The 27,366-nt window shown below is 38.4% G+C and overlaps 1 protein-coding gene across 5 annotated transcripts in view; it reads left to right on the top strand.

Annotated features, from left to right (window-relative positions):
- The first annotated feature begins 955 nt into the window (after nt 1-955).
- Nucleotides 956-27,366, top strand: part of MRPS9 (mitochondrial ribosomal protein S9) — a 44,126-nt gene continuing 17,715 nt past the window's right edge. For 2 of the 5 annotated variants that reach the window (XM_022599262.3, XM_089922562.1), the window contains exons 1-5: nt 958-1,136; nt 4,674-4,853; nt 14,909-14,971; nt 15,060-15,090; nt 25,021-25,100. In XM_022599262.3, coding sequence (XP_022454970.1) covers nt 1,002-1,136; nt 4,674-4,853; nt 14,909-14,971; nt 15,060-15,090; nt 25,021-25,100 — 489 coding nt within the window. In that variant the 5' untranslated portion in view covers nt 958-1,001. Of the gene's footprint in view, nt 1,137-2,894; nt 4,400-4,673; nt 4,854-14,908; nt 14,972-15,059; nt 15,091-25,020; nt 25,101-27,366 lie in introns of those variants that run through there. The other 3 variants (XM_089922559.1, XM_089922561.1, XM_089922560.1) reach the window with 3 other exon arrangements.

Here is a 27,366-nt window from a genome sequence, read left to right as displayed (position 1 = left end):
TGCGAGCTTTGTGTACACATAAATGCACTCCATTTGAAGGACCACACTTCATTCCAAGATTATGTCACTTCTACCTTCTTAATATTAACATGTTCTGTGTTTTACGAAATAGTGATGATAGTAGATGACATTTATTTGCTTGACAACTTGACCTCAGATTTTCCATATGCATGTGTGTATTTGCGTATTGATTTTACTGATCCTTCGAATCTAATTGTTTGGAAACCCTTTAAGAGCGGCTTACTACATCCTGTAACATGTATTTCGTAGAAAGCGCCCTTGGAGTTACTGTCTGGAGCAAACAGTAAAAAAGCCCCAGAAGGCAAGCCATGCTCATCTATATTCATACCCATTTATTTAGCTCTGATTGAGTTTCCAGGGAGGTTTAGTACTAACAGTAAGGGGGTGACAGGCAAAGACAAGTGTCTGTCCTCGCAGGTTTAAGGGTTAGCCTGCGCTTCATACTTAGGAAACAACCAGTTTCCGGAGGAGGGTGGAGACACTGGACCCCGATCCACGTGGGAAGGGAGGAGGAGGTAAAACCCATGCCAGGAAGGGGTCTGCTGGGAGCAGAAGCACGGAGCTCGGTCCTACCGAGCGGAGAGAGGAGCTGGGTGATGATGGAGCGTGAAGACAGGGCTAAGCAGGGGAGCCGGCGCTAGGGCAGGCTGGACGTGGGGCGGAAGGGCTGGCGAGACAGCCACGTGGCAGTCGTTCCAAGGAGACTCGGGGAGCGACCGACTACAAGACGCGCAGAAGATGCGCGATGCCAGGATGCAGACCCACTACCTTTCGCACGGTCAACACCTGCCCCGGGCCGGGGTCGGACACGCCCCTCGGGCTCCCGCACCCAATCAGCGACGAGCCGCCTCTGGCCGCGGGACACGCCCCCCGCTCCAGTGCCTCTTCCCGGCAGCCTCGAGAACACGGAGCCCATCAGCCCCTGCGCAGTCCGCAAGCCCCGCCTTTTCGTCCTACTGCCAGCGCCTCCCGCAGCCAACATGGCGGCTCTACGTGTGTCCTGCGGCGCAGCTGCTTCGTACCGGCTCTTTCTTGGGGGTAGGGTTAGCTCTGCTCGGGGACAGGGCCTCTGGAAAGCCGCGGCTGCTAAGCTGCAGAGAAGTCCCGGATGCCAGGTAAGGCCTGAGAGAGGTGGGAGTGCTGGCCCCTGGAGCACGCGGATGTGGAGCCGGCTCCGTCGCGGTCCTCTGGCGTCTCCACGCCCTCAGACGGGGCCGTGGGGTCTTAGGTGCTCAGCGGCGGTCTGAGGTAGAGAGAGGAGTGGGATTGCCTTCTGGTGCCCACCCTGCACGTTGTTGCTGGTTTTCTCAGGGTGCAGTGAGGGGTAAGTTATCTGAGACGGAACTAGAGCGACCCCTGCCTTGACCCGCCGCCCGGGTGGGTGATGGGTCCCGCCCTGCCCGCGAGCCCCGCGGTCCAGAGGGCGGAGGTGGATGAGAACTGGACCCCTGCAGAGACCCGAAGACTTAATGCAGAAAGTCGCACAGTGGAGAGGAGAGAGAGTGACAGTTTTAAAGTGTCTTGCATCTGTGCAGTTTTCGTTTTCTTAATTTTCCCGGTACTTTGTCTCTGAGAGATGGAGATCACAACTTCTAAATTAAATTTAATCCTGAGGGCAGTGGGAAGCCAGGATTCTAGCTTCACAGCTGATTGGATGATGATGCGATTTACTGACATGGGATCTGAGTAGGAGGAACGAGATTTGAGAGGGAAGGAAACGAGCTTAGTTTTGGATATAATTGTGTTTATTAAATAGTTATATTTGGGATGTCCAAGTGTAGATTTCCAGTAAACCCATAGATAAGCAAGTTAAAGAAGAAAGCTGATTTACAAGTCCTCTGTTACCTTGTAGATGGTAATTGAGGTCTTGGAAATGAATTAGATCATCTAGGGGAGGTTGTAGTGAATGAGGAATAAGCAGAGGGATCGGACCCTGAAGGACAAACAGCAGAGGAAGAAGAGCCACCCAAGAGATTGAGGATGACCTGCCAAAGAAGTAGGGGAAAACCCAGGCCGTGTGGAGGCATAGAAAACAGGAGAGTGTTCCAAGGAGGGAGAGTGACTGACAGTACCAAACACTGTAAAGAAGTCAAGTACTGTGATCAAAAACTGTTGAAAAAGGAGTGCCACCTTTTTTAAAAATATTCTTTCTTTTATGTTTTAGCTCAGATCAACCAGTCCGTCCATCCATTTATCCATCAAACATTTGTTTTTATTATTTTTTAGCTGGAAAATAGGTTGGAAGTTTTTATTTTTCTCTTGCATCTCTTTTGAGTGTATCCTTTCTGTATATGCATAATTTCCTATAAAAGGGACTGTAGCATACAGAAAGTTCCTATTGTTGACACAACGTGGGGGAGGTGGCAGTTGTTAACTTCCGCTCCGTCCCTGGAACTCCCAAACCTTGGAACGTATGTATCCTTCTGTGTCTTTCTCGATGTTCTTTTAATCATAGACATGCGTTCATACGCATACTTTCAAAAGATGGATCCTGTTCTACTTTTTGCTTCTTTAACTTACACGTATAGCAGAAATCTCTCCAAGTCACCTATTACGTGTGTAACTGCTGTATAATATTCTTTGGTATGAATGTATCAAAGTTAATTTAACAGTTGATGGGCATTTGCTTTGTTTCCTTTTTCTTCCCACTAATAAAGTGTAAACATCCTGGTGTAATTCTTACTACATCGAATACCTTGTATCTGATGCTTTTATTTCTGTAGGAGAGAGTTCCAGTTGTGAGGTGATTGCTGCAAATGTCAGTAGACATTTAATAGATGTTTCCACATAGTTCTCCAGAAAGGCTGTAGCAATTCACAGTCCATCGTTGATGTAAAAGCATGCCCTTCTTTCCACCTGCATTAGGTATTATTATTTTTTTCAGTAAGGTGGGTGAAAAATGATTTTCCTTTGTTACTTTAATTTCACCTCCCTGACCACTCCTGAAATAAATAAAGCTTTTCTTTTTTTCCACCCATATGGCAGACGTTTACTGAGCAGTTCACTTGAGCCAGGCACTGCGAAGTAAACAAATCATTGAAGTCAAACAATTACTAGATGGTGTCCACCCTTAGCACTCTCAAGGGATGGTCCTGAGATGCTGAATCCCCAAATTCCTGAATACCTCCACAGCACACGTGTTAGCACATGCAGTACAGCTTAGATACAACTGAAAGACTTAACTGACCCCATCAGACCCTTAATGGTTCCTTCTGTATGGCTAAAGACATTTATAAAGCTTTTTTCCTGGCCCAGAGCTTATCTGTCTTAAATATTAGCATTTCTTCACTTCCGTCTCCAGTATTAATCATTATATTTCTTTTAGGGGCCATGTTTCATAAAACAACAAAGTTTTTAATCACTTTATGAGTTGCTGAAACACTACACCTGTTTTTTGTTTAGTTTGGGTCATAACCCATTAGTTATGAAATCTCATAAGAGATTAAAGAAGGGAGTAGAGAGAATAGAATAATTATAATAATCAAAGTCCATCTTATACAGGGTATTTTTGCCTTTTGCTTATGTATATATGTGTGTGTGTGTCTGTCCTAGGGGGTGATATAAGCAGTAGCTATTACTGTGGGTCACAGTCAAAAATGTTTGCCACTGATGCAAAAGGAAAAAGAAACAAGTTCTGTTAAGCTGTGGCTCCTGGCTACGCAGTTGGGAAGCTCTCCAGGTTTTCTCCTGCATACCAGAATTGTGGCATACACGTTTCATGTTAATGGCTCAGTACAAGTGCAGATATCTGAGTGTCCCAAATTTGGGGTGGAGGAGGGAATATTACTTGGGAATGGCCAAATTTTTCTGGTTTTAAACCCGTGAATATCAAGGATCTACACACAGTGTACTGTGAGATTTACAAAGGTAAATACAGAAAAGCACAGAAGTGCAGTGCCTAATACAAATGAGTTGTGATGGGTAGAGTGGTGGGCAGCTTCTCAGAGGAGGTGTTGGGAGAGTCAGGAGTTATGTGAGAAAAGAGAGGTATTCTGTTCTAGGAACATGTAATAGGTCCACAAGGGACAGGGATGTACAGAGTCAGTGGATTCTGGCAACAACAAATAATTGGTTATAGCAATTATAATTGGTATAATAATTGGTGAGAGAGCGGTGGGACAGGATAGGAAAGTGTATGGCTATGTGAAGATACTTGAATTTTTTTTTTTAAATTGTCACAAATGAAAGTAGTTTTGGCTTTATTATAAGCAGTTTGACAGTCATGGTGTGATACAAAGGTTACCCATGAATTCTTTTTTTTTTTTTCATTCTTTTTAAGGGAGTGGCGTTTTACTCTTCATTCGTTGTGTGTCAAATATCACAGCAGCCGACATTGATCAGTCGGTATCAAATGTGGATGTTTGTAGCAGACACGGAGGTAGCATATCACTCACAGTTATTTTTTTATATTATTATTTGTAATGTGTTGAAATGCTAGTAGTTTCAACTTTGTAAGCAGAAGCTTTTAAAAGCAAGCTTTCTAGCAGGGAACAGTTGTCTTAACAAGCCTTTACCTTGTCTCCAGACTCCTGCCAATTGAGTACCGTAATAAAAAGAGAGTTATTTGAATGTCTTGTTTTATTTAGAGACGGTGGCCTGTAAGATCATTGTTTAATTTAAAATCTTTTCTTTCCATTTGTATTTTCTCCTAGATATTAAGGTTAAGACACACCACAGTTGTAACAACAAGGAAAAATGTTGCGGCCTTAAGACGTGAAACTTACACAGTGGATTTTATTAAAAAGCAGATTGAAGAATTCAACATAGGAAAGAGACACTTGGCCAACATGATGGGAGAAGATCCAGAAACTTTTACCCAAGAGGATATTGATGTAAGTACAGTTACTCTGTTGGAAAAGTAATTGTTGTAGAGTTTTAAATACCGAAAGCTGTCAGACTGTCAGAATAAGGAAAAATGCCACTCTACTATTTTGCAAGTTGGAACTGTGGTTTCAGAGAGATGCTACTCTGTATTTGAAGCATTATAAAGTATAGTGAGGTTTAGATTTTAACCAGAAATGGATACTTTTCCTTGATTCCAGGTCACAGGAGCCACAATGAATGTTTATACACGACTTAGAAACATTTATCCTGTTATGTAGTCTTAAACTCAGCTTTCTTACAAAATGATAAAACAAATGGTAAGTTTATAGGAAAAATCCCATAAGTAAACCCAAGCCCAGAGTTTTTATCAACCTAACTATATATTTGAATTTTCAAAGTGAGGGCATGTTCTGAGTGATTTGAGAGTAGGGCTAAAATTCTGTTCCTGTTCCACCTAGTGCTAGTACTCTTACTTTGTTCTTCTTTTTCAAGGTCATTTTGTCCGTTCTCTGCCCTTTGAACTTCCATATGAATTTTAGAATGAGCTAGTCAGTTTCTTCAGCAAGCCAGCTAGGATTTTGATAGGGATTATGTTGAATCTCTAGATAAATTTTGGGAGTATTGCCATCTTAAGTCTTCTGATCTGTGATGATGGGATGTCTTTCTGTTTATTTAGATCTTCTTTAATTTCTTATTTTGATGTTTTCCAGTTTTCAGAGTTTGTTTAGCATTTCTTTTAAGTTTATTTCTGAACATTAATGGCTTTTTGAAGTTGTTCTATTGTAAATAGAATTGTTTTGTAGTTTTTTGGTGGATTTCTTAGGATTTTCTACATATAAAATGTTGCCACTGACAAATAGAAATAGTTTTAGTTCTTTCTTTCCAATCTGAATGCCTTTTATTTCTTTTTCTTGCCTAATTGCCCTGGCTAGGACCTCCAGCAAAGCTGAATAGAAATAGTGAGTGGACATTCTCACCTTGTTCCTGATCTTAGGGAAAAGCCTTCATCTTTCACCATTGGGAATGATGTTAGCTATGGGTTTTTATAGATGCTCTTTATCAGGTACTGGAGATTCCTTTCCATACCTAGTTTGCTGAGCATTATTATCATAAAGGGGTCTGGATATTGTCAACTTTTTTTTTTTTTTGCTTTTACTGAGATGATATCTTTTATTGGTGTGGTATATCACATTACTTGATTTTTTTTTCGTTTTCTTTATCTTTTTTTTCTTTATTTATTTACTAAATTAAAATAGGGATGACTATCTCCATGTTGTTCTTAGGACTAAGGAGACAAATACAAACCCCAAAAAAGTTTATGACATAACAAATCACAAAGTCAATCATAAAGGACAAACTTGTTTTACCTGTAATTTGTTCTGGGAATCATGGAAGCAAATGAAGATTTTTGTTTTTTTGTTTTTTAACATTATTCAGTGAAACATTACTTCTTAACAGCCAACCCCTTTTTTTTTTTTTTTTGCGGTACGTGGGCCTCTCACCATTGTGGCCTCTCCCGTTGCAGAGCACAGGCCCTGGACGCACATGCTTAGCGGCCATGGCTCATGGGTCTAGATCTTCCCGGACCGGGGCACAAACCCATGTCCCCTGCATCGGCAGGCGGACTCCCAACCACTGCGCCACCAGGGAAGCCCCAGCCAACCCTTTTAAACAAAGTGTTAGATGTCAGTTAAGACTCACAAGAATCAGAGATTCTAACTATATTTTAAAGGATATGGGTTATTTATTTATTATTTTTTGCATCAATTGACTTAGATGTTAAACCAACCTTGTGTTCCTGGAACAAATCCCACTTTGTCAGGGTGGGTCATCTTTTTTATGTGTTTCTGGAATTGGTTTGCTAGTGTTTTGCTGAGGATTTTTGCATCTAATTAATACTTATCTGTATTTTTCTTTTCTTGTAATGTCTGTGATTTTGATATCAGGGTAATACTGGTCTCACAGAATGAGTTGGGAAATTCTCTTTTATTTTTGGAATTGTTCGTGAAGAATTGGTATTAACTCTTCTTTAAATGTTTGGTTGAATTCATCAGTGAAGGCCTCTGGGCCTGGGATTTGTGTGTGTATTTCTGTTTTTGATTTTTGATAATTACTGTCTGCTTTTAAAAATGGTCCTCCCCTCTCTCCTTGTGATCGGTGTGTCCCTGAGTAACTGTTCTCAGGAAGAGGATCCCACTACCTAACTGACTTTACCACTAAGGCATTTTTGAGCATCTCTTCACTACCTTTTTAGGTGTACGTGGAATATATTTAGCTCAGAGAGAGAACAGAATCATTCAGTAGTTTTGTAGATCTCTCTGAAGGGATGAGCACTTTCACGACATAAGTATTACACATGAATTATGTTGTTTAGAGTGGTGTGAGATCATTGTTTGGCTGTTTAATCAGAGTGCTAGTTTGAGATGTTAACTCCTCATGAAAACAGTTCTAATCTTTACAGAGTAGACATGACCTATAATTTAATTCAATTACCTAGTTAAAAGTCTAGGCTTGCTGTATAATTTTCACGTAGGTAAATTAAGTGCCACTGTATTCAGATTAAACCATTCGTTATTATATGAATTTTAGAAACTGGTTTTTCCTTGCTACTAACCAATTGCTAAAATAATGATTGCTGCAATCATCTGTGAAATGCATTTCGGCAAAAATATTGAAGATCTAAAACAGTTTTTTTCATATATTAAAATACTTAAAAATTTTTTTCTTTAAGGGGTTTAAAACAGACAGACATTGGTGTCTTCATCTAAAGGATCCTTTTTGTATTATTTAGAGAAATCTAAAAGATTCTGTCATTCAGTCAGGTAGAAACAATATTTTTAGTTCTGCTTCTTAAAATATTGAGTTGTTTCCAGAGAAGGTGTGTTTAACATCACACAGTAAATGTGAGGGGTGGCAGCTTTTCTGTAAAACTCTGTGTGTGTGTGTGTGTGTGTGTGTGTGTGTGTGTGTAGTGAAAGTAAGTTGATGTTATTTTGTGTCATTGTGCTAATAGAACATAATAAAAATCTTCCTTAGATTTAGACAATAAAGTAATGAAATCATGAATTGTTATGAAAAAAGTCCAATCACTTCTTTAAAATATGTAAAATGTTTTAAAATGAAGCTGGATTTCTTGTGGTGAATATAGATGCAGAACATGTAGAACTTTGTGGTTAAATTAACATTCTTTTAAAAGATAAATTTGTTGTAGTTGAAGTGACGTAGAAAGATGCAGAACCTGGCATTAGGAGAGTCCTTGCAGCATCACTAACTCGCATTGTAATGTCGGACCACTCACAGCACGGTCACTAGGTTTCCTCATCTCTAAAATAATAATACCTGCTCGCCTACCTCAGAATATAACTAAGGAGCGTGAGATTAATGTGTTATGTTATTGTTCTTATGGCAGATTTTATTGTAATAAATAAAATCTACCATGACTTGAATCAGTCACTAGTTTTCTGATTGCCTTGGTCATACAAGTCTTCCATGAGACAGAATGTTGGGGAGGAGAATCTGCAGTCCTCTTGGAAACATTGATTTATCAGGAGCCACTTCAGCCAGAGTTTGTATTGTACTGTAGGGTGGTGTGTTGTCTCACCTCGCTCATGTCTGAAAGCCCCGTGGAAGTGTGATCCCTTTTCCTTGACGTGGGCCACTTGGTTCTGCTGTGCTCGACTTTCCTACAAATGATTGATGTGCTTCACTCAGTCTCATGTTTTATGTCAATTACCTCTTCTGGCATTTTATTAAATTAAGAGGACCTTCTTTGACATCTGAGTAGATGTAAAAGCAAAAGAGGACGATGCCAGCCACTGTTTCCAAAGCACTGAAAATATATGGGAATTTATCATTTTGTAGTTCCTGTTTTCATTTATTTATTTGAAACTATTATTTTTGTAACAGGTTTGGCTGTGTATATAACCTGAAAGAGAGACAGTATAGCTAAGTCCTATTTAACATTTCCATACTGACAGAATGCTTGGTTATTTCTAAAGACAAAAATAAATAATTTGATATCCAAAATCAGGAAAATATTTTAAGCTTCCAGATAATCTTCAGAAGAACATTATGGTTGCTATTACGTATTTAGATATCATGAATGCTTTTTATAATATGTTGACTTTTAATATATAAATTAAAACTAGGTATTGTAATTTGTCTCTTAATAATATGATCAGGAAATTAGATAGTCTACAAAAGGGAATTTCCTAGATGAGAGAAACTTATTTTTAATCGTTATTTGAAAAGAAAAATACCACCACTTACTGAAAACCTCGTATGTATGTGCAAGATGCTGTCTGGGAGCCTGATGTACATTTGCACATTTAATCTTCATAAAAACCTACAGAGTAGGTATTTATTGTTGAGGAAATCAAAGCTGTACACGGTGTTTCTGTATCCAAAGTCTGTTTTTTCCACACTTTCAAAGATTAAATTTTTTGGTAGCATGTTCTAAAATAAAGTGCAGTCTCCCCAGCCTTGCTTCGTAGAATATAGAGAGTATAGTTTAACCTTTGAGAGCCTCAGGATGTTCCTGTTGAGAGTGGTTGTTAAACTGCGGAGCCCCGTAGCGTGTGCTTGTCGCTGTAGCGAGTGGCCTGGCTCTGCCCTGTCTCCTTTCCTATCAAGGTGTCTGTCTTTGCCTCTTGCCGCTCCCTTTGCCTGCTGGCCTTCTGGCATAGCTAAGGTTGTTAGGCGTGTGGATTACAACTAGGAGCCACTGGACTCTGCATGAGGAAATCATGAGTTTACAGTAGCTACTTCAGCTCTTCATAGGCCTTTTTCACTGATGTCTTGGTTTACAACTTTATTCCAGAAGGTTGAGCTTGAATAGAAATATGGCCTCTGGCCTCACTGAGTGAAGTGTATACAGCTTATGTGTGAAAATTACACCTGGGTAATCTTTTATGCTAGTGCACCCTTAATTTAATACGCCTTTAAACAAGAGTACTGTTGTGGATTAGTGAAAGAAAAGGAAATGTGACAGGTAAACTTTACGGATAAAAATCATCCTGCTTGTCACTGTGGATATTTAAAGGTACATTATTCAGAAGGTTTTTTTATTACTAAAGCTACAGCGTTGTGTATCTGCTAGAAATTTTGTTTTGCAAAATGTTTAATGCTCATTGATGGCATTAAATTTATATGAAAAATATCCTTTTTAGTTGGTGAAATAGCAAATTAACTAAAAAGAAATTAGGTATAGATTTTCTCCATTTCAAAATAGTTTAGTTTTTGCCTAATTTCTTAAGTTACATTGAAAAGAAAGGAACCGCCTGCTGCTCTTTCTCTGTGAATCACTGTTGCTGCTGGTAACCCCCGGAAGATCTGATAGGAGGACACACAGGTCCCTCTGACAAGCAGTGCAGTGTATGTGTGTTTGGTGTCTTGCCGAAAGTACTCAGATGCATGCTGAATATTTTGAAAATAGATCTTAATGCCGTGTTTCTCAACTCCTGTGCCATAAATCTTTCCCAGGTGATTTCCAGATGTTGATCAGTGTGAAAAGGACTCTTGTCTGAGACAGTGTATGTTACTCCATGGAGGAGTCTGTCCGATGAACATTGAGCTGAACGGAGTTTGGAATTCAGTGTAAAGCAGTTATAGTTTGGTCAAAAGAAGAGTCTGTGTATATGGGAACTGTAAGAAATAGACCCATAGTGTGTAACAGAGGTGGGCAGAAATGTTTTCCTCAAGTCTTGACCGAAGGCTCAAGGCTGGCCAGTGGTCAGGGCCTTGGAATTCCATAGGCATTGTCACACACCGCTGTGCTGGAGTAGACGATCTGTGTCGTGTTGCTCACCCTTTTCATCCTCTCACGTGTACCATCAAAATTCTTTTTCTCAGAATCATGCTGTAAACACAGAAAGGTTGAGGACCACTGATATTTGCATTTTCCTTTTTGAATTAAGCTTATAAATTTTAAGTTGGAGACATTTCGGTTATATTAAATATTATGGATACAGAATAGCACTTGCATTTACTAATGTCTTTATTTGGGAATTAAAAGTTAAGTTCTGCATTACTCTAGAATTTCAGGAAAAAAGCCAGCAAATTGATATATAATACTGCTGAAGTCTACCAATTACTTTTTTTTTTTTTGGTGGGGGGTACGCGGGCCTCTCACCGTTGTGGCCTCTCCCGTTGCAGAGCACAGGCTCCGGACGCGCAGGCTCAGCGGCCATGGCTCACGGGCCCAGCCGCTCTGCGGCATGTGGGATCCTCCCGGACCGGGGCACGAACCCGCGTCCGCTGCATCGGCAGGCGGACTCTCAACCACTGCGCCACCAGGGAAGCCCTACCAATCACTTTTTAATTGGTATTATAGACCTCCTTCCAAAACCTGAATGTTTTGTTCTCCAGAGTGTGAATATGCTGTGTGAAGTTTCTCTAATTGATTTGCTGTGCCCATTCCATTTGATGTATCATTTTTCACAATATTTCATAATTTGTGCTCACTTCTAATGAACAGAGTCGTTAGGACAGGCATGTCTAAGTACAACTGACAGCTAACATTAGGTGCCAGATGCAGTTTATAAAGCTGTGTAGAACTGTAGAGAACAGTTTAAATAAATTAGCACCTGTACATTAGTCTCACTTGCTGGTAATTTATAAGCGAATCAGTAGAGATGACATTTAGGTAAGTTATTGATCAAGTTAACAGCTGCAAACCCACTGCCCAGCTGGGATACCTAATTAAAAGAGATTGCATTCCTGACCCAGTGCTTCCTTCTCCTGGATTGAGTTTGCAATCCTTTTATACTTTGACATAAGCCTAAGAATATAGTTAAATACTTTGCCTTCATTTTAGGGAACACTTGAATTACCAGTATTCTAGTGAAAATCCAAAGATGTAAACAACATGTTTACAAATGAGAATTACTTTATTCGGTGACTTACTTGGATTAATTTTTTTCTTTAGTTTACATTCTTTTTTTTTAATCAGTACTTTTTTTGTTTTGGATTCAGGTAAACCATGCCATAGTCTAATAAATTTCTAAAGGGTTCTCTACTTGTCACTAAATGTATACTCCACTTTTTCTTTCCTCCCTGGCAGAAGCAAGGTTTTTTGTGTTATGTTTTTTTGTTTTTGTGACAACCAACCATTGAACCTAAGCCATACATATGTCTAACAATTTTTTCAAATGTGACATTACTTTAAAACACTTGAGAACTTTGTCAAGTTCAATTCCATACAAATTCCAGAACTTAACATAGGAAATATTAAGCTAGAGCTTACTGTAGGAAAATGCCCGTAAGTGTTTTCTATTCCTGTGGCTCAGATTTTCTTCTGAGTGAATGTAAAACTGAAAGATTAAGGCAGCAACAACCTTAAATCAGAGTAAGGCAAGGTTTAGTGTCTATTTCAGGTGTATGTTCATGGATATTGATGATGTTTGAATACCAGTGTGTTTACCTACAGGCCACATCCAAAGTCTGGTTCCTCAACTGAGAACAGGTTTCTTGAAACAAAGGCTAAGCCTGAAACAAATAAAAATGTTAGGCTAGTAATACTGTTTTAAAGCTTCTTGAACAATCATTAATTGAGTCCCAACTGATACATGTATTTTTGGGTTTTGTTTTTGTGAAAGGTTGGGTGTTTCTTAGTTTATTATTTTTTAAAATTAATTATTTATTTTTGGCTGCATTGGGTCTTCGTTGCTGTGCGCGGGCTTTCTCTGGTTGCGGTGAGCGGGGGCTACTCTTCGTTGTGGTGCGCGGGCTTCTCATTGCGGCGGCTTCTCGTTGCCGAGCACGGGCTCTAGGCATGAAGGCTTCAGTAGTTGTGGCACACGGGCTCAGTAGTTGTGGCTCTCGGGCTCAGTTGCTCTGCGGCATGTGGGATCTTCCTGGACCAGAGATCGAACCCGTGTCCCCTGCATTGGCAGGCGGATTCTTAACCACTGTGCCTGGTGTTTCTTAGTGTAAATAATAGTTTTTCATGTAGATTGTTCAGAAGTGAAAAAGTACTTATTTCAGTTAATTGTGACATTTCTGTTAATCTGTCATGGTTGATAAACTTGGTCCAAGTGGGCCAAACCACAATTCAGATGTGAATGCCAATTTTCCTCCAATTTTAAGATGCTCGAGAGGGTATAGGCCATTTCCTGCTGGTACATGTTCTCTGGTGCCTGGTAAGTGCCACACACATACAGGAATCCTAGAACCTAACAGTTGACAGGGAGGTTAACGCTCGCAGAGTCAGGTATTTCCTTCACCACCTTCCTCCAGTGGTTTTCTGGTTGACTTAACTTCACTTAGCGAAATATTTAAATTCTGCAATTTTTATCATTCTAATATAGATACTTCTGAATAACATATCAGAAAACTGCTTTAAAAAAGACTGTGTTTATGTTTGCAAAAAGAAACCTCTGTATATTTTTTTCCTACTCCAGTATGTATTTTCTTACTTCTGTTTCTCTTTCTTACACCAGTGACCTCATTCTAAGTATATTTCTTTTGCATCTTGCTTTTCTCAGTCTTCTGTTCAGCTGTAGAGTAATTGATGGCATAGATGTACCTTCATTTATTCAACTAACCTCTTGTGTATGATAATTTGGTTGTTTCTAGTATTGTGTTCTTATAAATCAGTTAACAGCCTATGCTGTGTTGTTTTATATTCGTGGGGGTGTATCTTCAGGGTAAATTTGTAGAAGTGGAATTGCTGTGGGAAACGTATATGTAGTCTTGTTAGATATTAGCAGACTGCCAACCCTGGAGGTTGTACACTCCCACCAGCAAGGCATCAGGGTGTTTCTGTAACCTTGCCAGCAGTATGCTGTGAAGCTTTCGAATTTTTGTTAGTCCTGTTAGATGAAAAGTGTTATCTCAATAGTTTTAATTGCTCCTTTTTTTTTAATTACTCCTTTTTTATTCTGAATATATTTGAGCCATATTTTTCTTTTCTTTAGTTGGTCAATTTTTTTTTCTTTCCTTCTGAATTTTGGATGGTAGTTAAGAAGGACTTTCCCATGTCTAGGTTATAAAGGAGTTCATACATGTTGCCTTCTGGTACTCGTTTGGTTTCATTTTCCAGGTTTGGCTCTCTGACTCATTTGGAGTTACTCTGGTGTATGGTGTGAGGTTTGGATCAAGTTTTACCTTTTTTCAAATGGCAATCAGTTGTCTCAACATCACTTATTAAATAAAAAGTCCACCTTTTCTTCTTCAGAGAAGGAAGGGAGAGGAGTCCCTGGTTTTTCAAAAAGAAAAGAAAGTTCACAAAGTTAGCATTCTGATGTGTGAGCCAAGTTTTTTGTTGTTGCTGTTTTTGTTTTTAGTGTCAGTTTTATTGCCAGAAGGCTGAAGGAATGACGCTTGACCCAGAGACACAGCTGGGCTCCCTAATATAATTGAATATACCCCCAAATTATAGGCCCCTGCTTCCAGGAGCAGAACCTGGTCCAGCACATTTGCTGCGTGGAGAGGACAGGCCCTAAAAGAGCAGCACTGGGTCTGCAGGAGCTGCCGGGTCATTTAGAGCTCAGAGAGGGGCCACTGACTTTCCGCCTGCCAGCGCCCACAGACACGAAAACGTGTGGCCTCTGTGCTTATTTTTCCTTTTAATTGTGGGTGGGGTGGTGGGTGGGTGGGTGTAGGAGGAGGCTGTAGGGGCCTGCGCAAGTTGGGGGCAGTCCTGCTCGCAGGAGGTGAAGCGCCTTTGGACACGTGTGGGGGTGAGATTTGTCACAAGCACTGGGGTTGTTCCTGGCACGGACTCTGGGGAAAGGGCCAGGGATATTAAATGACCCGCCGAATAGGGGAAGTTGCCTACAGGGGAGCATCACATTCAGAATGTCAAGAGCGTCCCCACTGCAGAACAGACATTGAAGAGAACATGTTTGGAATTAATAACTAGTTTAACAGTTACAAATTTTTTTCTTTTGGGGAATGTATATGTGGTAATTTTATTATCCCATTTAGAAGATTACAAGGTGAGATAATGTATGTGAAACTCTTGGTTCGATATCTGGCACATGGTAAGCACTCAGTTACTATTAGTCATAACGTGAACTTGTTTTTATAACAATTGTTAATTAACCTTTGTGTGTATTTTCAGAGAGCGATTGCTTACCTTTTTCCCAGTGGTTTGTTTGAGAAGCGAGCCCGGCCAATAATGAAGGTAGTTACCTTCATTAATATTTTTACAAATTTCACTTAGGTTTATATCTTACAGCAATTACCTAATGCATTTTTAATTTATTTTACAGCATCCTGAAGAGATTTTTCCTAAACAAAGAGGTAAGTTTGTTCAAGAGTAAAACAGATAGTTCTTTCTTTCCTACAGTGCCATGTTATATATCAGCAGCCACTCAGGTGTTATGGAGATGCCCTCCTATGTCATGGTAGTCATGAAATAAGTCAGGAGTACTTTATAACTAATAATGAATGGAGTTTACAAACTGTTTCTTTTTAATTAAATAATATTAAAATTAGATCAGGTTAGAGTTTATGCCTATACTAATGTCAATTTATTTGCATTCTAATATGCCTTTTTGAAGAAGAGCTGGGTACAGATCTGCTGGAGACAAATTCAACTTTTTTTAATATGAAAATTTAAAAATTTTCTTCAATTTGTAAGCATATTTTCACTGAATATAGATTCCCTCCCCTCTTTTTTGACTTTTATTACTTTATTGATGTGATTCTGTTGTCTCTTGCCTTGCGTTGTTCCTGATGAGCAGTTAGCCAACATGCTTAGCTGGCCCTCTGTTTTCTTTTAAGATTTTTCTCTTTACCTTTTAAATGTGTAAACTAAAATCTTGAAAACGTAGGACAAGCTTTAAGGTCACCAGAAAATAACATATTTACTATTTTCTAATTTACATTAGAAACTTCTTGGATAAGCTTGGGGGGGTGCATTGTCAGTTACTTTAAAAAGTATTAAAGCCAGAAATCATTTCTTTAAAACACTCAAATATAAATTTATATTCATCAGTCTTTTGCTATAGCCCTAGAGGGTTTTTCTTCGAGGATGTATCTGTTCCTCCTCATTTCTTTTGCGTGCCTCTGCCCCAGAGATACATCATCAGAGGTTTTTAGTTTTGATTTCCTTACAGTGGAGTGAAGAACTTAAGCTTCCTAAGGAATCTGAGTGCAGAATATTTTTATATTTCTACCGATTTTCCCCTGACTACACAGAAGTTGAACAGACTTTTTTTTTTTAGTAACTTGCCTTTGACTCTTTCTAAAGCATTCAACTTCATTTTGATAGAAGCATCAACTGTCTTTTCTGTTTCCACCCATGTTTCATCTGTTTATGGAATACTTGATTCATGTAATTACAGAAATAAGTACAATTCTAATAAACAGGTTTTGGGAATAAACACAGTTGACTCTTAGTAGGTGTGTAACTCAACAGCGAAAATGTGTGGATACATTGGAGGGTCACCTGCTGGCCACAGATGCTCAGTTTACAGGCAGCATTAGGGCGTTGCAGAGCTGAAAAATAGAGATTGGTGAGAGAGCAGATATTTTTATTAAAAATGTATTTGTTTTGCATTGATATTTTTGCTGAGTCACCTTTGTTCAAAGCTAGGCGTTCTGTCATTTTTCTCTACTTCTCTTTACATGATAATTTTTATTTTGAATCTTGTTATAAGTATTTTGAATCTTTTAATAAATATTCTGTCTTTTGTATTTTCTGAATTCTTAGATGTGGTTGATAATAAACTATGACATCAATTCAATTAATAGCTTCTGGGAAGATGATAGATGAAGGCTATATTAAAGGTACACATCAAATTTAAAGATGCAGTTCAGTTTTCTAGAAATAAAACTATGCACAAGGCACAGTAACTTACACTTAGTGGCTTTTCTGTGAATGTTTGTAATGATAGTGATTTTTTTCCCCTTTTTTTAGTGGGAAAAAAAAATTACTTTTTTTCCCCCCATTTTTCAACCTCTCAGTCTCCTCACTTATGTCTCTTCCTCTCTTTGTTCTGTATATCTCTACTAGTTGCATCTGTTCTTCTATATCTGCCCCTCTGAGACTGGTTCTTTCTTTCAGATCATACCAGCTTCTGAATATTAGAAAGTTGTTACTACTATCAGCTGGAATGTAAAAACTGAAATGTCCGTGTGTCCCTGCAAAATGCCTGTGTGTTATTTTGGAAATATGTCAGTGTTGATAGGATTTTCTTACAATTCAGTGAAGTATATTTAACTGTGTTTAAACAGTATGCCTTTAGAATCAGCAGAGTACTTTTTGCCATCTACCTACCAATTTTGCTGTACTTTGTAAATAGGACAAATTGATTTTTTATGTTAAAAAAATCAGTGAACTTTAGATTTGAATAGATTATGGCACTTGTAATGTGCTGCCACTTCCCATATTAAAAGATGGAAGCTTCCAGATTGAGTTAACATAAAAAAGCTGCTCTACTTTTTAAAGTAAGTGATAAAAATATTGGGAAAAACAAAGATATGTACCCGGTTGATGACAGAAGCAAGGAGTAGCACCTAATGCCAGACAGAATGGAATTCAGGGAGGTTCGGGAATGGTTCAGTGAGACAAGAATGTTAATCTATATCGATAAAACCTAATATCCATTAAGTGGATTTGACGACCATGAACCTTTTTGCACCAAGCATTTAGTGTTGAAATGTTTAAAGCAAAAGCTGTTAACTAAGGCTGTAAAGAATTTGAATAACACAGCATGGTTTTATAGTTACAGATACAAGTACAAAGAATACATTTTCTATGAGGATGCCAATGGAATATTAATAGAATACGATGTAATAGGTTGTAGAGAAAACCTAACAAATTATAAAAATAGAAATTTTGTAGATTAGATATTCTGAATTAAAATTGATAGAACCATAAAACTTTTGGGTTAAAGAGAAATCAAAATTGAGATTTTAGACTATTTAGAAGTATATGACAGTTCATATTAAGCCCTATGGGATACGGACACTGTTTTATGCAGAGGCAAACATATATTTATTAGTTATTAAGAAAGACTAGAAATAAATGAACTGTTCAGTATTCAGTTCAAGAAGGCAGAAAAGGGCTTCCCTGGTGGCGCAGTGGTTGAGAGTCCGCCTGCCGATGCAGGGGATGTGGGTTCGTGCCCCGGTCCGTGAAGATGCCACATGCCGCAGAGCGGCTGGGCCTGTGAGCCATGGCCACTGAGCCTGCGCGTCTGGAGCCTGTGCTCCGCAACGGGAGGGGCCACAACAGTGAGAGGCCTGCGTACCGCAAAAAAAAAAAAAAAAAGGCAGGAAAAGAATGAAATGGATGAATGAAGTAAAGATTTTTAAAAGAAGGGGTAGGACAATAAAAGCAACTAACTCTTTGAAAAAGCCAGTGGAATTGATCAAATTCTAGCAAGTCTGGTTAATGGAAAAAGAGAGAAAACATGAGAGGACAACGTTAATAATTTTACATAATAATATTCAGAGGATATTTAAAAGTGTAAGATTGTTATGGGTAACTTGATTCTTATTAATCTGAAAAATATCCTAAATAATATAGTAACTAGTATTTATTAAAACTTAGAGCAGGCCAGGCACAGTTCTCAGTGCTTTGCATGCATTAACTCATAATCTTCCCAGCAGTTTTCATAAGTAGATAATATTGTTTTCCCCATTTTTCAGATGTGTTGGGTAAACTTACCCAGGGCACATAGCTGGGAAGTGGCCGAGGCAGAGGACGTAGGTGGGCCCAGGCAGTTGTGGATCCAGAGTGTAGCTCAAACCCCACTCACACAGTTTAAAGAAAAACAGCATTCCCAAAATTGTCTTAATTAGGAAATGCTGGTTAGACTAAAAGCTGGAGAAGTCAAAGGTAATCAAAGACCTAACCAAAGAGGCACACAGCCCAGAAAGTTTTGTCGGTGAGGTCTGTCATACCTTGAAAAAGTTTCTAACTTTTATATTATGTGAACTGCTGCAGAGCAGAAAAAGGATAACATAAACTTCTAAGCTCACCTTAAAGAAACCTACACTGTATTTTTACTAAATTAAATGATAGCAAACCCAATACAGCATTATAGAGAATAGGATGTCTGCCCCCCACACCCCAGGAATATAAGGGTGGTTTAACATTAGGAATTTATTAATGTAGTCCTCTGTGTTAACTGAGTCAGGGAAAAAATATTTCCGAAGATGAATAAAAAGTTATTTAACAAAATTCAGCATTTGTTTTTTGGTTAAAAACTCTTAAACTAGAAAGAGAAAGAAATTTTCTTAGTTTGAGAAAGACTGTCATGAGTAACAAACACATCAGATTAAAAAGCATATCATTGGATTCCTTTACATTAAGTTCAGGAATAAGACAAGTATGCCTACACTTGCCTCTGGTACTCATTTTTATTTTGAAAGTCTTAACCAGTATGATTAAAAAAGGCAAGAAATTAGGAATAAATCACTTAATATGCACAGGTGTTATGAGTGCCCACTTAGAAAATACAAAACTAAAAACTAAGCATTACAGTAGAATATCATTATTTGGATATCTGAATACAGGAAACATTCAAACTGAATTGTTCTGAAATTTGTTAAAATGATACTCTTTTATAAAAACATGCCAGAGTATAGGTGAAGCTGAAATGCTAGTCATGGAGAGATCCTGTGAGCCTCCTGCCAGCTGATGACAGCATGGTGGCCAAATCCATACAAAGAAATCAGTGTGGCGTGGAGTGTACTGATGACCTCAGTAACGTGATGGTCTCCTCGGTTACAAACGAATTGTGATCTTTCTCTGCCTTTATGTATTTTGGTGGACAAGAACTGTTTTAAAAACATTGAATTTCAACTATACAAATATATACCTACATACACGCATACATACTTGTGGTTTTTTAACATTTTCTATTGTGCACTTCTTGCTCGTCTTTGTTTTAGTTTTAAGTCTACAATTAGCTTATTAAATACTGTCCATAACTCCTTCTGCTAAGGTCTCCCTGGTCATCTCTTGGTTGAATGGAGTTCATTTTCTAGTAGATTCTTCAAAAAGGGCTCATAGATATAAATTCCCTGAGTTCTTATGTTTTTAAAATTGTTTTTTTATAGCCTTGATACTTGAAGGACAGCATGGCTGGAAGGGGAAAATCTTTGGTTCATACTTTCTTTTCTTGAGTTTCTTGAAAATGCTGCTCCATCGTTGCCTTGCCTTGTCTGTAGTTTTTGAGAAGTTTCGTGCTAGTCTGGTTATCTTTCCTCCTGGTGATCCTAAAGATTCTTAATCTAAACCTATCTAGTAGCTTTATGAAAATATGGCATCTAGTTGATTATTGAGGGTTAGATTACAGTGGTGACAATGAGCTCTTTAAATAGGTAGGTTCAAGTCTTTACATCCAGAAATAGTTTTTTTTAAGTTATGAATATTAGTTCTGTTCCACTGTTTGTTTTTGTTCCTTGGGACTCCAATTATATAAATGTTATTCCTTCCTTGATTGTCTTCCAAGTCAGTCACCATCTCTCTGACTCTTAACTTCTTTATGTCATTTTCTTTTTTTTTGGTTGTTTCCCTACTTTTTTTTTAAAATGTCCTTTATTATGTTTTCAGGCTGTTCTTTTTTGGGTTACTTATAAGTTAGTCTACGTTTCTGATTCTTCCAACTTTTTCTGTTTCTCCCCTGAATTTAATCAAGTTCTTTCATTTCTTTGGGCTTTTTGTCCACTTGTTCTCAGTTTTGAACTTTTGATTCAGAGTGTTCTCCATAATCTCCAAATGGTTGTTTGAGGATATTTAATTCAGTTTGGAGTGCTGTATTTCAGTTTCCTTCTGTTCTGCCATTGGTTTTGGTGAGGATGAATTTTCATCAGTGATACATTTGGATTATTCTCATTTTCTGTTTTAAATTTGTGGCAACCTTAAAAAAAAATTGGTGGAAACATGCTTCTGCATTTCTGTGGACAGAAATCTCCTATTTCTTAATCCACTTAATGGAATATTAAAAAATAGATTGTATCCAGAAGATGACAGAGTTGGGTCACGACTTAAAAGTACGTTATGATTTTGGAATTAAGAGATTGAAACTCTAGAATGGAATCAGATAAAGTGGCCGGTTGAAAGATAATCATACAACTATCAATATTTTTAAGTAACAAATATTATGCCCTTAAGTCACAAACAAAGAGGACAAAGATCAATAAATTTCCTATTTCAAAATGTGAAACTTCTCCCTGAAGAAAAAAGATACAGTAAATTTAAAAAACAAACAACAGACTGGAGAAAATTTGAAACACAACAGAGGTCTAATGTCTGGAATAAATTATTGTTAAAATTAACAAGGAAAACAGCCTCATAGAAAAATGGGCAAAAGGGAAAGAAGGTAATTCATAAATGAAGAAAATAAAAGTAGCCAGTAAACACTGGAAAATATTAGATCAGAAATAATGTCTGTCAGTTAAGGATAAGAGATCATAATCACTCATCAGACTGGAAATTGCGAATAGCCTGTGTCAGCAAAAAATCAGAAGCAATTTAAATGTTCATCAGTAGTGTAGCTAGATGAACTGTTGGAGAATCATACTATGGAACAGTATGATACTTACACAAGAAGTAGACAATGTGAATAGGCCTGTACCTATTAAAGAAACTGAATCAGTAATTAATAACCTAGAAGGCTTGGGTTTCACCATAGCTTTTTAGATAAAACACCAAAGTCATGATCCATGAAAGAAAGAGTTGATAAGCTGGATTTCATTAAAATTAAAATTTTCTGCTCTGTGAAAGATGTGGTCAAGAAAATGAAAAGACAAGCCACAGGATGGTAGAAAAATACTTGGAAAAGACATATCTGATAAAGGACTGTTATCCAAAATATACAAAGAACTCTTAGAAGTCAACAATAAGAAAACAAGCACCCGATTTAAAAATGAGCTAAAGACTTTAACAGACACATCACCAGAGGACATACGCAGATGAAAAATAAGCCTTTGAAAAGATGCTCCATGGAAATAGAAATTAAAGCAACAATGAGATACCACTACACACCCATTAGAATGGCCAGAATCCAGAACCCTGGCAACAGCAAATGCCGGTGGGGTGTGGAGCAGCAGGAGCCCCTGTTCTTACCGATAGGGGCTCGGGGGGTGGCACAGCCGCTCTGGGGGTGGCTTGCTGGTTTCTTACAAAATGAAACCTACTCTTTCCGTATGATCCCGCAGTTTGGTATTTGCTTCTTGGCATTTACCCAGGTAAGTTGAAAACTTACGTCCACGCAGAAACCTGCACGCAGTTGTTTATTAGCAGCTTTATTCAGAATTGCCAAAAGGAAAGTAACCAAGATGTCCTTCAGTTGGTGAATGGATAATTAAGCTGTGGTCCATCCGGATAATGGAGTATTGTCGAGCACTAAAAAGAAGGGTGCTGTCACACCCTGAAAAGGCATGGAGGAAACTTAAATGCATATTACTAAGTGAAGGAAGCCAACCTGGAAAGGCTACACACTGCATGATCCCAATTCTGTGACATTCTGGAAAAGGCAGAACTATGGAACCGGTGAAAAGGTCAGTGGTTGCCAGGGGTCGTGGGGGAGGGAGGAAGGAATAGGCAGAGCTCAGGCTTTTTAGAGCAGTGGATAAATGTTATTATACATCTGTACAAACACATACAGTGCCCACAGGAGTGAGCCCTAATGTAAACTATGGACTTTGGGTGATTATGATGTGTCGGTGTAGGTTCGTCTGGTGGGGATGTTGATAATGGGGGTGATAGAGGTATGCGGGAAATCTCTGCACCTTCCTCTCAATTTTGCTGTGAACCTAAAACTGCTCTAAAAATAAAGCCTATTTTTTTTTAAAAAGTGTATTGTGTAATTAAAGTTGATTTTACAGAAAACAGATAACTGAGGGGACAGTATCAAGAGCAACGGAAACTAAAATGCAAATGAAACTCCAAAAGTATGTAAGGGATTTATATAGAAAACTGTAAAACTTAAAAGATCATAAGTGTTATTCTGAATAGCTGGAAAAAAGATATCACTTTCATGTAAGGAAAGATAATATTGCAGAGTTGCTACTTTAAAAATTATTAATAAATTTAATATAATTTCAAAGTCCTGATAGGACTTTTGGAAAAAACTTTCGAAGTTTATTTTGAAAGAGTAAATGTACAAGAAGCAGCGAGAAATTTTTAAAAGAAATAAGAGTAATGAAAGAAGTTACCCTACCAAGTATCAAAATGCAGCAAAAAACTGATTTTAATTAAATGGTGGTAATGGTGCAAACAGACAGACCAGTGGACCAGATCATTCACAATCAGCATATGTTTGTTTTTGCCATATTTTGTGAATTCTAAGACACAGTTTTTCAGATTTTAACACCTTTACCAAACAGGATTCATTTTACAATTGATGTAAACTATATTGCATACCATTTGCTTTTTTTCTTTCTTTCTTTGTGTAAGATATGTGATGGAGTATCTTAAAGTCCGTGACATCTTAGATTGAATGAAATTATATATACACACGTATACACACACACACACACACACACGTAAATGCATATTATAAAATCATGTACACACGTATTCACGCACATGGAATGAGACCCAACTCCAAAATCCCTCCAAGCTTTTCAGTAGAGGCTTATCTGCAACCATGATATTTGTCTTTCTTGATCACTCTCTGACGACTTTCACAATATACTGAAAATTGCATAGTAGGGTTATGAATACTGGAAAATATACAAGATTTCATGAAGTCTTTGAAAGTGGTGTTGGAGAACCATTTAATTCATCAGTAAGCCATTGGCGAATAAGAATGTGTTTTTATTTTTCAAGCCAAGCACTGTATCTAGACATTTTTCACCATTCGTTATGAAATTTTGGTCTTCATTTTAAATGTATGCACTTAAAGTGTTCTGTGTGTAATCCAGTTACCCCAGAAGAGGAAGATACCCTACATGTTGTACAGGTAATGTTTTAAAAGAAAAGAGTGTATTATTCAAAAAACTGTAATGGAGTAATGACTCTCTTTGTTGGACAAAATAATGCGTGTTTGGATTTCTGCCTCACAGACATAAATTTCAGATTGATTAAATTTCTGATCATGAAAACATACAAAAATTCCAGAAGCAAATATGGGAAAATAGTTTTTAGAAAGCCCAAAGTCTTAAAGCAGGTTTTCTCAATGGGGGTGATATTGCCCCCAAGGGGGTGTAAATTGGTTCACAGGAGGTGAAAAAATCTTACCTATTAACAATGTTTGTGGCCCTCCAGAGGGCCACAGTATATACATCAGCGGATATGCAGTGTATCTGCGGTATTAAGATTTCATGGGGAGGCAGGCAATTAGGGAGAAAAGTGTCTGAAAAGGTGCCTTAGTAGGAATGATAATGAAAAAACAGTTGAGAAGCACTGCCATAGAGGAAAAGTGGCAGAGTCTACTGTACACATACACTTTAAACGTCTTGAGTATGAAAGATGCCACAAACAAAATTTAAAGGCAAGTGACAGACTGGGAGAAAAGAGTTTACAACTCACGTAATAGAGGAGTGTAGCCTTCGGGTTTGGAGTTCTCACACATTGTTGACAGAGAAACAGCTCAGTACAGATACGGGAAGAGGACGTGGAGTTGGTGTTTGCTTTATTTACTGCAGCAGCTCCGTTTCCCAGTTTGTTGGGTGGTTATTAGATGTGAACGACCATCTGTATTTCAAAAGGAATTACACAAAACATCTTTGTGGGGCCCCTTCTGTTTTAAACGTTTCAAACTCTCGGAGGTGTCTCACCACAGAGTTGAAACATAACTGGGCATGGAAAAATCCATTTTGTTTTTTTCTTTCTTATAGTATTCCTGTCTCTAATTTCCTAACTATATTACATAATTGACTTTATCAGCTTTCCTTTTTAAGAATATGGGAGTGCGTTGTATTTACAGCCAAACATAAATTTTTTTGTTCTAGCAAGATGACTTTGGTATTTTGTGTGTTTATTTAAAACATATTACAGAAATTCTCATGGTGAAATATTTAGGAATGTTTTATCAAATATAAACTTTGCTTTGTATTAATGGGTATGAAATATTAAATATCCTAAATATTTACATGCTAAACCTGCCAAACTAAATTCTAAATATTCATGCTATTTTGTTATTTTAAAAGTTAATCAGAATTAAAAATGTGTCTTATTGCAGAATTATGAATTGCAGTTAAATACAAGCTATTTGATCTCTGTATATTTTTATTTTTGTTTATTTGTTTTCATTTGGTTTTTATTAGCAATCCAGTGGGGAGAAGATGGCCGCCCATTTCATTTTCTCTTTTATACTGGCAGACAGTCATATTATTCATTAATGCACGTAAGTATATTACATTTATGGTAAATAATATGAACTGTAAGCTAAGTAACTAATGATAGCAGAGATCTCCCTCAGCCTCAGAATTTACCTAGTGTGTTTCATAATGGACAAAAAATAAGACTTCCAGAGACAAGACAGTATGTTGAAAGGCTTTATATTTTATTAATTCATTTTTGCTAAAGGTAAGCATTAGAGAATTTATGTCAGAATGGTTTGTCCTTAAAATGCTTTTACTTCCAAACTGAGGTCATATTGGTAGATAGATGCTCAGCTCAGTATCAGTGCGTGCGTGTGCGTCAAGGCGGGACCTGAATCAGGAAAGGGGCTGTCAGGGCGATGGGGTGCTCACCTTGGGGGAGAGGCAAGTCCTTCTCTCTACCCTTTAGTTATTCCTATACGATTTTTGCTTTTCATAGGTCAGTGTAGTGTATGAGTCTAGAATTTGGGCTCAAAAGGCCTAGGAAGTGATTTTATTACTTGTTGCCTTCCAACTGCGTTTGCGCGTACTGGGAACAGGTTTTATTTTCTTTCAGAGCCGTAAGTTGGTTGACGGTGCGCGCGCACTGGGGAGTTCCCTACAGTTACCATGACAAGAGGCTGGATGCTGATGCCCAGTTTTAAACAACAGAACCCACTTTATTTTTAGAACGTGGTGTCAAGTTTTATTTTATTCATATATGAGTTTTACAAGTTACAGAAATTGTCCATGGGCCTTCCATCCGCAGTCAGCTCTCGGGTGGCTTGGCTCGCATGCACACATGTACTCTGTCGAGCTGGCTGGTGTTTATTTGTGCTCCGCAAACCCAAAGGACAAAATCCCCACTTGTCAGGTACATTTATTTCTCGGGGGAAAAAAAAGAAAACCTTCTTTTCACTTTTTGTTGACCTTGGGCAAATGAGCTTCTTGCCCTGGCAGAAATGAAATGAATGATGGATGCGGAGAGTGTCTTTGCTGAGTAATGGAGCTGGGCTTCTGCTCTCCGCCCAGGCTCTGCGTACAGCCGGAGGCTGCCCAGGGACCCCTGCTGCTCATTTAAATAGGTATGTCAAATCTGCCTCACGACGCCGCTGGTTTGATCTGTGGTAATATTTGTGAAGGTTCCATATGGACTCGAGCCCCCTGCAGTGCTGAGAAATAATGTACAACGCTTCATGGTGCAGACGCAAATTTCCCCTGAAAAGGGATGCAGCGCTGCGTTTTAGCTGTCGGAGGGGATGATGGAGCTGGCACGCTAGGCCTGTCAACTTGTTACACGGATGGGTTGCACGCAGCGAAGCTGTGGAAAATCTGTGCCTTTTAACTTTTCTACTTAATCACGGTTGTAGCATTGCCTTTAGACTGTATGCTACATTAATTCTCTTCCTGCCTTCTGCCTTTCATCCCAAGTTTCACGGAAAAAAGTAAAGCATGCGGGTCTTGTAGAGGAGCCTTATCAAACAGCTGTCACCTGACAAGCCATTTGCATTTGTTTTGGCTGAAACTGAGCAACCCAAGGGCAAGATATTTTGTTGCATTCCATCATAATGAAGAAATTACACATTGTATAAGAGGCCTAACTTTATTTATGAGTTTTAAAAGGGATTGCTCAAGAAATTGGTCAGTTTCTCAGTGGATAAAATACTACCCTACTCTCGACTAGAACGTCAAATTACATCCAGTTTATAAAGTCTTCCTTTTGCATCATATAGTTGCTTTGCACATAGGAGAGTTCTTTGGGCTTCTGTGTGTTAGTTAAATTGAGTAATTTAGGTCTGTCCATTTGTTGCGTAGTTTGACCCCCAAACACTGTGGGTTTGGTATTTGTTTTATTGTTCATCAGAACAGTTTACACATGTAAATTACAGATATTTTGGTTTAACTTGAGCGTGTTAATTCAGGTAATTAATAAACCCTTGTATTTTCAAAAATGCATCTTATGGAACTTTAAAGTAATTACATGTATGGAAAAAGGATAAATGTTTTCCTAAATATATACCAATCACTTGAGCCTCACGTACGGCTGACGTTATTACTCACAGCTGTGGTCATTGCCTGGATGATGCAGGTCAGCGTCATGCTAGGTGCTGTTTGTTACTCTGAAATAGTATGTGACTAAATATTCACTCTTCAGCTCACAAGAGTGGTTTCGTAGTGAATCAGGAATCGCATATAAAATAAGACGGTAAAACTTGAAACTGCTGCACATGTTGGCTCCCTCCTTTGTTCTGCCCTCTCTCGGTGCGCGGAAGGGTCCGTTCCATTCTGTGGGAGGGTGATCCCCCCGCC

Source organism: Delphinapterus leucas, chromosome 13, assembly GCF_059928025.1.
Source record: "Delphinapterus leucas isolate spDelLeu-1000000601 "Yukka" chromosome 13, BTC_Dleu_Yukka2, whole genome shotgun sequence".
Lineage (NCBI taxonomy): Eukaryota > Metazoa > Chordata > Mammalia > Artiodactyla > Monodontidae > Delphinapterus > Delphinapterus leucas.
Note: the sequence above shows the minus strand (reverse complement) of the source record. Positions and strands in the feature narration are given on the sequence as shown.